Below are 14,339 nucleotides of genomic sequence, written 5' to 3' on the forward strand. Positions count from 1 at the left end.
TTATCTCCAGGAGCAGCACATTGTTTGTCCCTGAAAGTATCTAGGCTTTGCTCCTAAACATTACAATAGAATAGTATTTGCTCTTATGTTACTACAGCAAGGTAACAGCCTTTTTGAACACAAGAACATTGTAACATTTAGTTTGTGTTATAATTCTGTTCTTTCACCTTAATTTTCTCCTTTAATTCATCACTTTGTCTTACATGGCTAGAAGGCAGGGGAAGGAAGTGTTAGAGGAGCAGCATGTATTGGAGTCAGAGAGCGCCTGCTCCAGCTGGAGTCAATATTTGCTTTAGGAATCTCAATAACAGGCCTGCAGTCATCTGCATCTCTGATAATGGACAGCCATATGGCTCTGTTGACCATGCTGTGCTAAGGGTCGTCTAGCCTTGCATCTATCACTAATAACTTAAAATATTTTTTCTTCAAATTACTATTGGTTTACTGGCACGTATTGTCTATCTATTCTCTGATTTCGCATTTAGAAACTTCTTTTCTGTGATTCACATCCTTCTAACCCTAGATTTGAAGGGCTGTGACCCATGTTGCCATAGCAGCCAAGCCTGGGATGCTCATCTTTGTCCCACACTGTTTCGTTCAAGTGACTGTAAACAATGACGTTGCATGTCTAGTGCTACTACAATTTTAGATGCCAATACATCTATCAACAAAGTAAAATATGATTATGTCCAGCCATGTCTTGCATTTTTTAAATTGAATTAAATCTGACAAATATTCTTTTTTTTTTTTTTTTTTAATCTAGGCCTGTCTTTTGTGTTATTGTGGAAAACTTCTTATATGTGTACAGGATTTACCCAGGGTAAACTCCTGCTACCAGTATGTTATAGTCTGTGCTGTTGACCTCAGTGGGTCTCTGTGCGTCCATGTGAACAGCTTGTTCAGCCTACCCTCTGGTGTGTCCGGCTCAGGTGCCTGTCTGCCCCACTTCTCCACGCTTCTCTCAAAGCCATTGGTCATGGCTTACTTGGCCCCTGCTGTGGCGGCATGTGCCCACAGCAGGCCACCTGCCCAGTCAGTGTCTTGTCCTATCTATCTAATGCAGACTAGAGCCTCCCGGCCCAGTCCAGCCTATCTCAGAGCAGTCTGTCTGAGCACTGGCCTCAGCTCCAACATTAGGCCACTCCTCCCTGGCAATCAAAGTGAATCAAGGAGGGCTTCGGTGCCCAGTGTCCTGTCTTTGCATGAGTCTATTTCAACACACAGGGAAACTGAGAGCTGATTTTAAGGCCAAGTCTAAGCATTACCTGTCTGCATGATACAGCTGCTATAGCTTTGATAATATTATAATCGTCTCCTCAATCTTTTCATTGCACACCCAGGTGCTATTTTGCCACATTATTTATTTGCTTATTTATTTGAGCTTTCTCATTTTAAATTCAGTCATCTATCCTGCCTGTGCCCCAGTTACTGCTTGTCACTCTGAATTTCAAATGGCTCCAATTTTCCCCCTGATGGCACGGAGAAGTGGCAGGCAGCGGATCGGGAATGGTGGTCTTAGACATGCAGCCTGCAGCAGGGCTTGTGTTAGAGAGAAACGAGCGATGAGGGAAGAGGAGAGGTTTGAGCACCATGTCAGTGCTGGGATATTTCTTCCTCATTTTGTGTATTTGGGAGCTCAGTAGCAACACTGACTGTTCTGACTACAGTTTCATGTGCTTTTGTTGATGATGTTGGTACTGCTCCAGTACGGTGACACTGTCCAACTCAGTCATCTGTGATTAGTAAACCCCAGGCAGCACTGAAAGGACAGAAAAGATTTAAATGTTGTTTTTTTATTATGTTGCAAAAGTAGAATATTATTAGAAAATATTGTTTGTGTGTTTTTTACTTTCTTAATACTGTTTGTTTGAATAATTCCTTAATATGAATGCAGTTATGAGGAGCGGGCACTGTACCTGGAGGCTATTATTCAGAATCACAAAGAAGTCATGACATTTGAAGACTTTGCATCGCAGGTGTTTTCTCCTTCTCCTGGGTATCCAATGAGTGGGACAGGTGAGTTAAAACAGTTGCACCTGCATATACTTTTCTCTATAAACAATTTATGATTATGAGGTCATGAAGATTTCAATGTTTTCTCAAACCACTCCATTGTGTGACATGACAAAGTACTTCCCTTTTTTATTTTGACTGAAGTTTATTAACAGTTTCATATTTATAATATTTGAAATGTGGAATTGTGACTACATTAAATAAGTGGCTCATGCTATTAAAGGGACTATACCCGATTTATTATTATTATTGTTTTATGTTATAAAGTAAAAATGGATTCGCTCCAGTAAATATATAAAGCTGCTTTAGGGTCAAAATGAGATTCCTGTGTGTTGTCTGCCTAATTGTATATAATTTTTATTGTTTGCCAACCAGGAAGTCAAACTAGTGTGCTGTTAGCATGCTAGTTATTAGCATTGCAGTGATGATAAAACTTCTCTTAGGCCTCTGGAAGTTGTCAAACATGCTTCTAAAGTCATTGCGGTGAATAATTTGGATGCTAGTGATGAATAACTTTGGATTCTGCAAACAAGCTAAGTACATGAAAAGGGAAAATAAAGAATCCAGATATAGACCAAGTAACATTATTGAGAGTTTGTATTCTCCATCTTATCTCAGAATACACTTCTACTTGCCCTTTGCCCCACCTATTTTTCCATATTAGCGTGTTCTCATTGTTCAACAACCACACACCTGTTTGCTCCCTTATTCTCTCCTCTCCTTCTCCGCCTACACTCTGATGAATATCAAAAGACTATGCGGCCAGGCTACTCAGGATGTCCAAGTCACTTCAAACGCTCCTCTTTCTGCACTTCCTTGTCTTCAAACCGCATATATAACCATGCAATTGCTTGATTAAAAACATTAGGAAACTGGTTTGCCTATGTGTGCATTGTGCCATCATAAGCTCGGCAACACTTAGATGTGTCTGACAAACAGCCGCCCGCAGATGTCAGGACAGCACCTTATCAGCCCGTGATGAATAGAATGGAAAACGTGTCTTATCTTGTTTTTCCGACTCATACCAGCTCCGATCGATTTGCAACAGCACTCCAATCAATACAGAACTGCACTTTTCCACTCTATCGGATCCCACCACACTTTCTGTTATGACAAGAAAAGCACTTCACAATACAACACTCACCAACGTCGTGCCATTTACAGAGCCGTCAAATGTTTCAACAGTGTTATGTGCTGGATTTGATGGCATTTTAAAGCTTCTATAATATGCATTATCTGGGCTTTTTTAAATTACTCTGGACACCCTAGCCTTGATATTTAGTGTAACTTTAAGTATTGCATGTGATTTGGAAATCCCTCAAAGCCTTAGTTGGCATTCAAATCAGTAGGCGTTGCATTTGAAGAAGGAAATTGTTTTTATCTATCTAAAACTAATGGCAATTAAAGAAAAACACAATCACATGAGGCTACAATATGATGACATGGTTTATTGAAGGTTAAAAAAAATTTTTTATCGCCCTGTCTTGTATAGGAAATGATAGAGCGTTCATGTTTAGTCACGGGAAATCTGCAGGTTACCCTCAGTATTCGACCTTTACATTTTATTGTGTTTATGGGTGTTTGCAGTGCATCTTTAAAAATGTTTGTGTAAATATTTTCCACCATTTTAGCCTGTCATGCCTGAGTATTGTGTGCTCCATCAAGCATCGATGTGGCTGGCTGACACTTTTCCTCATTCTCACCCCGAAATGTGCTGCTGCTCCGCCATCTCTGTTGTCTCTATGTCAGTGCGTGAGAGTGTGTGTGCGTACGTGTCTGTCTGCGTGTGTGTGTTTGAATGTGTTTGCTCACCCTGCTCTGGCTGCCTCTGCTGCCACTAACATGTCATCCATGCTCCATGACAGCGTGCAGGCGTTGGCCGGGGATGGTTTGGGACATGGAGTACCCCTGGGCCAAACTGGACTGTAAGACTGCCTGCTTCCTCCGCACTAGGCATGAAGCCCATTGACCACCTACATCCATTTTACCCAAATAGGACAATCATTTAGACCTTTATACAACCGTAACCAGATTCTGCATGACTAATGATGCAAACCTCATTGTATCCATCTAACCGTACTCACAATGCTCTAACCTCATTGTCCTATTATATAACTGAATTCATTTTAACAATTTACATCCAACAGCATGGCTTCCTGCATGATCTAACACATCATCAGTGAACAGTGTAATTTTTGTGACAGCTTTCACCAAAAACTTTCTGTGTTTTTGCCTGGTGTCCATTTTTTTTTCCCCCTTTTTTTCAAATAAATAACCGCACACGCAGTTCAGCTCTCAAGAGTCTAAGAGCATCCTCGACCTTTTGAGGTGCCTCTGCTGCGTGTGTCTTGCTCCCTCTAACCCTCCCTAGGCTGCAAAAAGTCTAGTAAGTATTTTCACAGCCTGTTGATACCATGTGAACTACACAATTTTAGAGAAATGGTCAGACTTTTCGAATCTCTAAAAGGGGTAGATCGGGTGTCAGCAGACTTCACAATGCTCAGGGTGAAATATTTGTGCCTTCCACTGAGGACTAACTCCAAGCCTCATACAAGCTGCCTGAACGTCCCATTAAACCTTGACCCTGGGTGCGTCTGATTCAGGCATTTTGTGTGGAGATGACTCTTGTATGGTGTGTTCACTGGTCTCATGTGATGCTTTACTGTGTTCTTCCCTTTTAGATTAACATTTCTTAAAGGTCCAAATGCTTTGTGAAAAGGTAAGCTCCACGTCCCACTGGAAGCCTGTTTTTGCGTCCAGCAGCCTTTGTACCCTCCGCCCGTTTTCCCTCACCCTCCTTTTTATCATTCTGTACTAACCAAGCTTTATTTACTGAACAAAAGGGATGAGGCCAGAAAAAACAGGCTGTTTATTTGGGTGGGCTGTCCTACTGTTTAGGGCAAGCTGGTAATTGAGAGTGATGCACGGTGGGGACAATTAGCACCTGACTAAGTAACAGCATGAACAATACGGCTCCACTTCTGGCCCTCGCTTGTGCATGTGGCGCGCCTTCTCCTCTCCCCCAGCAAACACTTTTCTTTTTTCCTTTCTTCTCTTTATTTCCCGATCCCTGGGCCCCCCCTCTCGGTTTCCTCCTGTTGGAGTGTGCCTGTTTGCCTGGGGCAGACTCTGAGACTAACACCTGCCGCACTGAAGACGTCTTTGTCATCCACAGCCTTGTTTGAACTGCTGCATTGGGGACCAATGGGGGAGAGGGGTCATTTAAAACATCTTTTTGTGGCTATTCTTTGTGTTTCTCTCTGAAACAAAGATCAACCATGAGGCAATTATGTATTTACAAGTAATTTTCTTATTTTCTTCATTCTGTTACTTTCCATAAACCCATATTCTGTACTGCCTATTTAGGAAAATCAAGCCCAGTCATCATGTGGTGCAGTGGAAATGATGATTGCAGATTGTTTTAATGGATGCTAAAGTGGAAGTCTGTTGAGTGTGTGGTGAGCTGTAATATCTGTGTTTTCACAGAAAATTAACTCAAATCAATATTTGTGGTTTACTTTTGAAAAGAAAGTGTCTTACTGTAGGAATGAGTGCAACAATACGGGAATGCAGGCCTTCTGTGTCTGTCAGACCAGCCCACATTTTAGCCAGGCCCATTCGTTTTTTACATTCATATGCAGATTGGAGAATGCATGTAGGGAGCCCTCACCTCCCATTGCTCCCTGTACAATGCACACACCCAGTGCTCCGTCCCAAGCCCAGCCTCTGCCTGTACAGGATGCTGCCGGCTGCACTGTGCTGCTGAGTGTCTGTTACTCCAGCCATCTGCCATTCCTTTTAGCGCCTGCAACTTGAGATGCCTCCGAAAAATGGCAGGAAATAAAAGGATAGGAAAGAAAATAGGCAACCAGATGCCATCTCAACAAAGCATCGAAGTTGTTTAAACTCAAGGCATGGTGCAAAGATGGTTGGGGGGGGGTCTCCAGTTTGGGCCTGGTCAGAAGAATAGCCACCAAGTGCAGGTTTACAATACTTAAATATCCTCTACACCTTAGTTTATTTCCATTTGTCATCCTAAGACCGTGTATTCACATTTTCTGCCACAATATCCAACAGTGTTGAGGCTCTGTGTGTTCAAAACAAGAGTATAAAATTATATCATTTGGTATTCATTCAAAACTCTTTGCTGTTATGCTGCATACAGAATACAATTTCCTATACAAAAGTTGCCTTGATTACATATAAGAAATTTTTAAAAATGCTTTGGTAACATGTAAGCATGTTTTAACCAGCTTTGCTTTCTTGCAAATATGGCTTGTGATTTGTGGGATTTTATATCTAATGACACCTTTGAAGAACTCATGCACTTACTGCTCATTTTTTCTTTCCTGTTTGAATCTGTAAATGACAATGGAATAATCTTTGAATTGCATTGTGGGGAATCTGGGTCAGTGCAAAAGGCACTTGCATGACAAAGCATGCTGGGAAATTTACAACGCCTTTAGACCTACGTCTAAATGTCTTAATTTGTTCATTGTGCACACTGTCTCTCCTAGGCTCCTTCACTGGCAGTGTGAGCACTGAGGCCAGCTCCACCACTGTAGCCACAGACTCTGTCTGCGACCAGGTGTCGCCCACTCTTCCCCGTGCCACAAAGCATCGAGTTTCTGGAAAACTCCGCCGCTCAGCCAGCGCTATAAGCAAGTCATCTGCCTGAAATCATCGTCTAACCCAGGATCACCGCCTTTACTCTAAAGTTGAATAACCTCACTGAGCTGCGACTGCAAGGCATTTTGTGTGCTATCAATGTTTTATTATGTGTCATATAAAACTGGAACTTCATGCTAATTTTTAACTTATGTGTCAGTCACTGGATTTAGGGGTAATTTGGGATGCCTGGGATCATTTGCCTGAGATCATTTGACTGAGAGGTCTTAAACCAAACATTCTATTGTTTTCTAACTGATGCAGTAAATAGGATCATTTAGACTGTTTTTACGCTCACACACTTAATCCATCCAATTCCCAGTCGGAGCACTGAATGACACAGGTAAATGGTGAAGTATGGGACTGCACAAGACATTGGTGTCCATTTAAAATGTGTCTTTTATACCTCTCTTTGCACTTGCCACGGCCCTTCAATGTTAAACTCACTTGTTTGTATGTTCGGACATTGTAGAAGTCTTTTTACTGTTCATTTGTGTCCGCTGGACCATGTTTACGGTCCATCCTACTAAAAGAAGTGACTTATGGGGACTTCCTCCCCAGATCCATTTGTACACTGGCACACAACCACACAGACTGCCTGGCTCAAGTGTGCTGCCAGGGCATTTTTAATTGTTTTGAACCCAGAGTGGACAATCAATGATGTCTTTCTAACTTAACCTGAGCTGAAATTTGTTAGGGGCTTTTTATCACTAATTTTCTATTTTAAACGAATTCCGATGGATTCTGTCATGATTTGATTTATGCAACTCTGCTGGAATGAGAAAGTCTGCGTTTGTAATTGTTTTGTGATGTTGTTAACATAGACTCATGTCCGGTAATTGGATAAGTTCCTTTCGTCTCTTTCCTCTGCTATCAGTTTCGTCCTGTGGAGCGGAGGCATTGACATTCCAACATTTCTGCACTAACTGTCATTGATTACCTATCACTGAATGTTTGATTACTGTTTGCTACAATGTACTTTAATTATTTTGTTTGTCTAAGATGTATGTATAGAGGTATTTGAATTGTTGTTTTGTTATTATGGTTTTCTATGTTATTATTAAGATTCATCCCAATGCCTCAGGTGACTATGAATCCATGCACTGGAGTGAATATGTGTGCGTCATCTCCCCAATGACTTTGACTGTGCCTCTGTCCCATCTGCCCCTTTCTGCCTCTGTTAGTAACCATGAACACCACTTTCATTCTTTGTCCCTTCATTTTTCTCTCACTCTGCCCTCTGATTCTGCCATTCTCACCAAAACAACAACAACAACAGATGGGTGAAACTGCGGGCCTCTGATCTTTATAAATACTTGCGCTCTGCCTAGTTTTAAATTGAAAGGATAGACACCAGCTCCTCCTCTTTCCCATAATCACCTCCCCATGTTGCCTCCGTACAGGGGCCTCAGGAGGGCTACACCAGGGACTGCTTTTTAGGTGGCATGCCAGCGCTCAACTATCACAACCTTCCTAGCAACAGCCACGGCTCCTCCAACCTGCCCCGCTCCAGCTCCTGTCGCCATGGCAGCCAGGTGTTCCAGGCAAACACACACACATTACTAGCACCTTTCTGAGGGCTCCACCCATAGCTGCAACACTAGCCCCATCTGTTGCCGCGCTACTATGCCTTATTTTCCCCAAGCTCTCCTTCCTCCTATCGCTTTCACCCCGCACTCATACGCCGCCTGCTACCTGTATGTGCTCCCCACGACAGAAAACTAAGGGGATTATGAACAGTGATGGGTGATGAGAGCAAAATCCTCTTTTTGTGCTTTGTGGTTTTGAAGAATGTATAAAAGCATTGGTCTGGATGGTATCAAGGGGTTTTAATTTTCCCAAAGCCTCTAGAAGAAACCACCCAGGATGCTGATGTAAAGATTGTAGGTTATAGATCATATTTGTGAAGGGGTCTGTAACCCCCTACGGTGGATTAGTTGCTGGAGTTGTTTAGTCTGGACCAATATTTCTTATTATGTGAAGAGAATGATCTAGTCTTAGCCCTTGTATGATTTTGTCTTTTTACTAAAATTCTTGTACATTGTGTCAAATGTGTGGGCGCTGTCCCCTTTCCAAAAATATATGAATGCCTGTACTATATTCTTTGTAAGTAAAAAAAAAAAAAAAAAAAAAAGCTTGAAGATCCCACCATTACTGCTCAACATATCAGACTGTTTTTAATGCTATCTTTATTGGAAATGTGAAAGTTGAAACATTTCATTAAATCAAATTGAAATTCTATTTCTGTTATCTGTCGTTTCTTCTTTGACGTCCTCATCAGCTAATTGTGTAACCTCAGAGCTTGTGGATTACTGTGGCTTGGTTTTATATGGAAAAACATGGTGGGTGCTCTTTCCACGGGGCTTCCTGACCCTGGTCTGGCCTTGTAGCTAGCAGCAGCAGGGGTAACCTGACCCTCCTCCCATCTGTCACCCCTGCTGCTCAGTTCAGCTTAGAGGAGACAGGCATAATGGAAGCCCACCAGGAGGTACAGGTGCAATGGTCGCTTCACCTCTGGGTTGAACTGCCTCACCTTTCCACATAAAGACACAAGGACAGCACTTGAATGTAATTGGAGCCTAAAAAGTGTGAGAAAGAGCAGTCGTGTTGCCTCATTTTTACTCACTGCTGCTGAACTCTGAGATGTTTCTTTCTCCAGAGCAACAGGGGCTGCATGTTCAAGCTCCCTTGACTCCCAAAGTGGATATGTCACAATTTTCTCACTTCAAATATCTCACTATATGCAGCCTATAGTTGCTGGGGCTCTTGTCTGAAATATACTGTTATTCTTGGCACATCCAGAGTTTATAATGAGCTTTTTCAACTGTAAAGAAAAGTAAAAACTTTCATCACTTAAGATTGAATACTGTAGGATTACAAATTTTAGCCTGGCTCTAAGCTCCTGTCCCTGATGGCTGAGATTATGAGCCGCTGCTAAGCAGAGAGCTAAAGTGAGCTGACCTAATGCTTTCATAACGTAAAAGTCGGATAGAAATCCTGGAGTGTCTTAAATCAGCGGTGGGCAACCAAAATGAAGCTCCAAAAGCAGGCAGATGTTTTACTGCTTTAAAGGTGAGCGCAGATCCGTAACCTCGCTGTCCCTTGTCATGTCCCGACATGGCACCTGAGTTAATTTATGAGAAGGCTCTAAGTGCTGCTGTGTGCGCATTGACTTGATACAGCTATGATTTAAGTCTGCAAAGAGCCTCTGTTTTAATTAGAAGATTTTAGATAAGCATAAGATTGAAAAGCAGAACTGTACAGATTTAAAATGATAAATACACCAATGAAAATGTCCGAACAGACCAATGACATTATGTCTTTATAATATGGCACATGTGTCCCACCAGCCCATGCAAGAGCCAAACTTTGTTTCAATGAGCCCAGGCCTGTACTTGTGCAGGCCCAGTGTGTATTTGCAGTCTGGCCTATGTTTTATATAGATTCCACAATTAAATAAATTACTGAGCTAATTTGTTGGTATCGGATAGACTTCTAATAGGCTTATTAATTAAAATTGTAGCCTTTATAGGAAGGCTAAAATAGGATTTGTCGATTTTAAATTGGTTAAAAAATGTGTCTAATTAAAGGTAATGTCAGATCAGTAGACCGATAACCTGCAGAAAGTTTTAGGCCTAAAAAGATCCAATCAGTAGCTCTTAAACTGCGTGTTTCAGGCATCACAGATTCACTCAGAACGGCTTCTTCTTTTGAAAATATTTTTTTCTTTATTGATAGACAACAACGATATGCACATACAATCAAAGCGCTATAAAAGCCAACATTTAGGAAAATAACTTGTCCTTAAAAAAGATTGCATCTAAGGTAAGAGCTTTACGTTTTTTCTTTTTTTACAAGAGCTGTGAAGATTGAAGATTTAAACCCGACCCACGACATTAAGCACAACTCAGAAGTTTGACAGAAAAGAAACAAAAACAAAACAACAAAACAAAAAACATTTTGGCTACACGACATGTAAACTGCCATGACGATTCACAGAAATCACAACAAACACAACAATAAGTTACATAAAATAATTAGAATAAATAAATAAATAAACTTATGATGAAAAATATTGCAACAATCTTCCATAATAAAATATGTGCCAGCATTCAAATGAGACAATCTAAGTAGACTTGTTTAAGGCAGTTGTACAGCGGGATTTGGGTGTGGATGGAGACTATGTCACTAGGCATTGATACTAAAGGCATTTGTGGTTCTACTTAGCAGGGAATGTTCAGTCGCGCTTCTCCACCACACAAAGTTGATAAGTTCTGTCCTTCACAAACAAGCGTAAAGCTACACGAGAGCAATCACGGTCGGTGAATTCAAAGGCTTTGATGGGGAAAAGGTTTCTGAGATTTTAAGACATTTCTTAGGTCTAGAAGCTATCATTTAGCACACGTGCTGTTCTAGAAAAATACCCTTCAACAGTCAAACTAACGCTTTGTATTTTAACTTGATAAACTAATTTGAGAATGAAAATCTCAAAATAGGCCTATATGTAATTAAAGATAGAGAGAAGCATTCGACAATCACTGATTGGCATGAAAAAGAAACCGACTAGGCTACATCATCCGCCCTGCCCTTCATTGGCCTAAAGTTATGGCAGTGAGCATCAGAGACTCTCTCATCCCACTTTTGTTTGCTTTTTCTGCTTCAAAGGCACGAGTTGAGTGTTGTCTCTAGCAGGCTGGGCGCACCGGCATCTGCAGCAGAATGACCTGCCTGTTCTCCGAGGGGTGGCACTTGTTTATGTGCCTGGTGAGCCCCGGTGAGCTGTAGAGCGTGGCGGGGCAGTATTTGCACGGGTAAATCTGGGATGAGTGCATGAGGCGCAGGTGTCTCTCCTGGCCAGCCCTGCTGGTGAAACTCTCCCCACACACGGGACACAGTAGGCAGTCCACTGGGCTCAGGTTGAGGGGGCTTTGGTTTGACGCTTCCTCTGAGGAGGAAGAGGAGGGCATGGGGGGCTGCTCTGCTGCTCGCTCGGCCGTCTGAAACTCCTCCAGCACTTTCTTCTGCAAGGCCTGGTGTCCCATGATGTGTTTTCTTAGGTATGCCTGGCGCTTGAACCTCTTCCCGCAGAACTGACAGTCGTACGCGCCGTCTTCAGACCCGGACTCAGACAGACCTGGACTGGGGGTGTCTCTGTCACTTGTGTCTTTGGCTTCATCAGACTTGACACCCAGGGGAGGCGTTTTGGCCATGTCAGATTTGATGCCCTGCGTAGGGGGCAGTGCAGATGCCCCTGTGGCAGCGGCCCGTGGTTTATGCCAGCGGCGATGAGAGGCGAGATTGGCCGGACAGCTAAACATCTTATCACACTCCGGACAGCGGTACTCGACTCGGACAATGCGAGAGCATTTGTGCTGTGCGAGAGAGAATGGATCCGCGTACGCTTCTTTGCAAAGCTGACACACAAACTCCCCTAAAGGTTTGTTTCCCGCGACGGACAGTGGTCGTGGCTTCATCTCCACGGGGCCCTCTTTGATTTTGAGCCCCAGCACCGGAGAGGTCGTTACCTCGTCCTCGAAGTTGAGCTTTCTGATGGCTTTGGGTTTTTTGGCGGCGGGTTTGGGTTTGCGCTCCGTGGCCTCAGCGGGTCTTTTGGTGGCTAGGCGGTTGTTTGGTGCTGGGAGGCTGCTACTGCTGCTGCTGGTGGAGGAGGAGGTGGTGCCGCTGCGGCTGCTGTTGCTGGTGCCGATTTTTAGATCAACCGGAGCGTAGAGAAGGTGGTCCAGGCCGGAGAGGGATGCAGGTGTAGGGAATGACTCTGCAGAAATCGGCGAGCCTAGATTGAAACTTCGCTCAAAATATCCCCGGTCGTGCTCCTTGCTGATTGGCCGGGTGGGGCTGTACAGGGCTTGGCACGCCGTCTCCGGGTTGCCGAATTGCGCCGGTTTCTCCAGTCTTGGCACGGGCGCATCAGCTGCTGTGAAATCCGCGCGGTCTGGACTGGACGCCACGGACAGCGGCGGGGAGGGGTCAGCCTGACTCGGCAAGGCAGCTGGGGTGGGAGGCTCCTGGAGGTCATCCTCGTCTGGGCGCGTCCTGTAGGAAACGTGTGCCGATTTCTTGTTTCTTTTTACCAGGAAGCCTTTGGGCATGTTGGCGAGTCGCTGCTGAAAGGCACTTCGGGGAGGTGAATAATGTCTCGAGGATCCAGGTTGGTTCAAAATATGGCAACACAGAAGCGTGTGGGACTTAATCTCCCCTGTATTTCGATCCTTCTGTTCCTGAAATGTTTTCGTCTCTAAGGCATAGCTCCACTCTTTTTATGCCGGAATGATGCTATTGTTCTGCCCCCCCTCTTCGCCGCATCCCCAACCAATCGGATGAAACCAAGATCCCAGTGGATTTGATTGTGGGAGGGCTCAGAGCCGGGCTTTGGTGGATTTCGTTGGAGGATGTGCAGATAGCTTAGCAGATGCACTGGCGGTTTATTACATTAATGTGTGCGCCTAGCCCCTCCCCGTCAGAGGCACACGCCGGGACCCTCCTTTTTACGGTCTGATGGGCCCCTATACAAATGCACACGTGCCACGGCTTTGTGGCTCTCTTCTGGGGGCCCCGTTGCTGCCAAAAGAAAATGTGTGTCACTACTACAACTTTAGAATTAGAAGATAGTTCATATTTTCTATTAGATATTTATTTATTTGAGTGTGAATATTTTTAGCAGCACAATGTACTGGGTCACACCTCTTCATAACAATTTGTGCATTGTGCTTGTTTTTGTCTTTCTTTTTTCATTTTAGTGATTATAGATGCCTCCTTCGTTCCACAGTTGTTTATTCTGGCTCTTTACGCACAACTTTTTACGCTCAGCTCACCGCTTCTCCCCACTTACTGCCTACTGTTTGTTTTATTTTATGGCGTCTAAAGTAAACATGATAGAGGGAGTGCTTCTTTATTTTAGGGCACGTGTCTGTCTCGGTAGTTTAACTCGACATATAAATCAGACATCTCGGTGCATACATAAGTAATAAGAGAGCCCTCTGGCCTTTGTGCACAATGGCCACGTCTGCCCCAGCGTGGGGATCCCTGTCCTTTTTTTGTTTGAAAGGCAAATTGACCTCTTAACTGTGACACAGGACTGGACAATCTGGTCCACCGCGACACGCGCACTGAGTGGAATCAGTGCTCCAGACAAAGAAGAGCATCGCCCTGAAACGCAAAATCTTGGACTTTCCCCGCCACCCAATTTGAGGATATTGAATGAATAAATAAAGTTATGCTATTTCAGTGTTGACAAACAAGCACTCACACAGCCTATAGACTACACTTTTATATTTAGTGTTAGAAGTACAAAGTTTGTGTTTGTTTGAATAACTCTTTCTTTGGTTTGGTTTGGTTTGGTTTGAAGTAGTCTATCTCGTTTTTCTTTAGTTTCATTTCTGTACACAACCATTTTTAGTCGTCTGATTTTGGGTGAAAGTGTAATGTATAGGCTGCACTGTGCCTCTTTGCAGAGGGTGCATTCTCCTTTCAGCCGCAGACCAGGGAGGAATTAATCTCCATCGTCGTACATTGTTCCTCTCATTTGCATAAAGCTGCAGTATGACCAAGTCAAATAATTACACAATCGGAGCTGAGCCGCAGGCCTGCCCCTCTTTTGAATAGGCCTCTGTGTTTCGGTGCCTCCTCACCTGCCGGCA

The 14,339-nt window shown here is 43.5% G+C and overlaps 2 protein-coding genes across 3 annotated transcripts in view; one reads left to right on the forward strand and one right to left on the reverse strand.

Annotated features, from left to right (window-relative positions):
• The window catches only part of ralgapa2 (Ral GTPase activating protein catalytic subunit alpha 2), a 58,333-nt gene extending 49,447 nt beyond the window's left edge, over positions 1-8,886 (forward strand). Inside the window, exons 39-41 of one of the 2 annotated variants that reach the window (XM_020919612.2) lie at positions 1,895-2,016; positions 4,695-4,732; positions 6,531-6,669. In XM_020919612.2, coding sequence (XP_020775271.1) covers positions 1,895-2,016; positions 4,695-4,699 — 127 coding nt within the window. In that variant the 3' untranslated portion in view covers positions 4,700-4,732; positions 6,531-6,669. Of the gene's footprint in view, positions 1-1,894; positions 2,017-4,694; positions 4,733-6,530 lie in introns of both variants that reach the window. The other variant, XM_020919611.2, reaches the window with a different exon arrangement.
• Positions 8,887-11,323: 2,437 nt separating this feature from the next.
• On the reverse strand, positions 11,324-12,893 carry insm1b (insulinoma-associated 1b). The gene has a single exon (XM_020919847.2). The coding sequence runs from the start codon at positions 12,789-12,791 to the stop codon at positions 11,367-11,369; it is 1,425 nt and encodes a 474-aa protein (XP_020775506.2). The 5' UTR covers positions 12,792-12,893; the 3' UTR covers positions 11,324-11,366.
• Between the last annotated feature and the right edge of the window lie 1,446 nt (positions 12,894-14,339).

Source organism: Boleophthalmus pectinirostris, unplaced genomic scaffold, assembly GCF_026225935.1.
Source record: "Boleophthalmus pectinirostris isolate CB_2022bp ecotype Guang Dong unplaced genomic scaffold, ASM2622593v1 HiC_scaffold_10, whole genome shotgun sequence".
In the NCBI taxonomy this organism is placed as follows: Eukaryota; Metazoa; Chordata; class Actinopteri; order Gobiiformes; family Gobiidae; genus Boleophthalmus; species Boleophthalmus pectinirostris.

What these genes read in the sequence shown, in the direction of transcription:
- insm1b (XM_020919847.2), bottom strand. Translation starts at nt 12,791, where the DNA reads ATGCCCAAAGGCTTCCTGGTAAAAAGAAACAAGAAATCGGCACACGTT.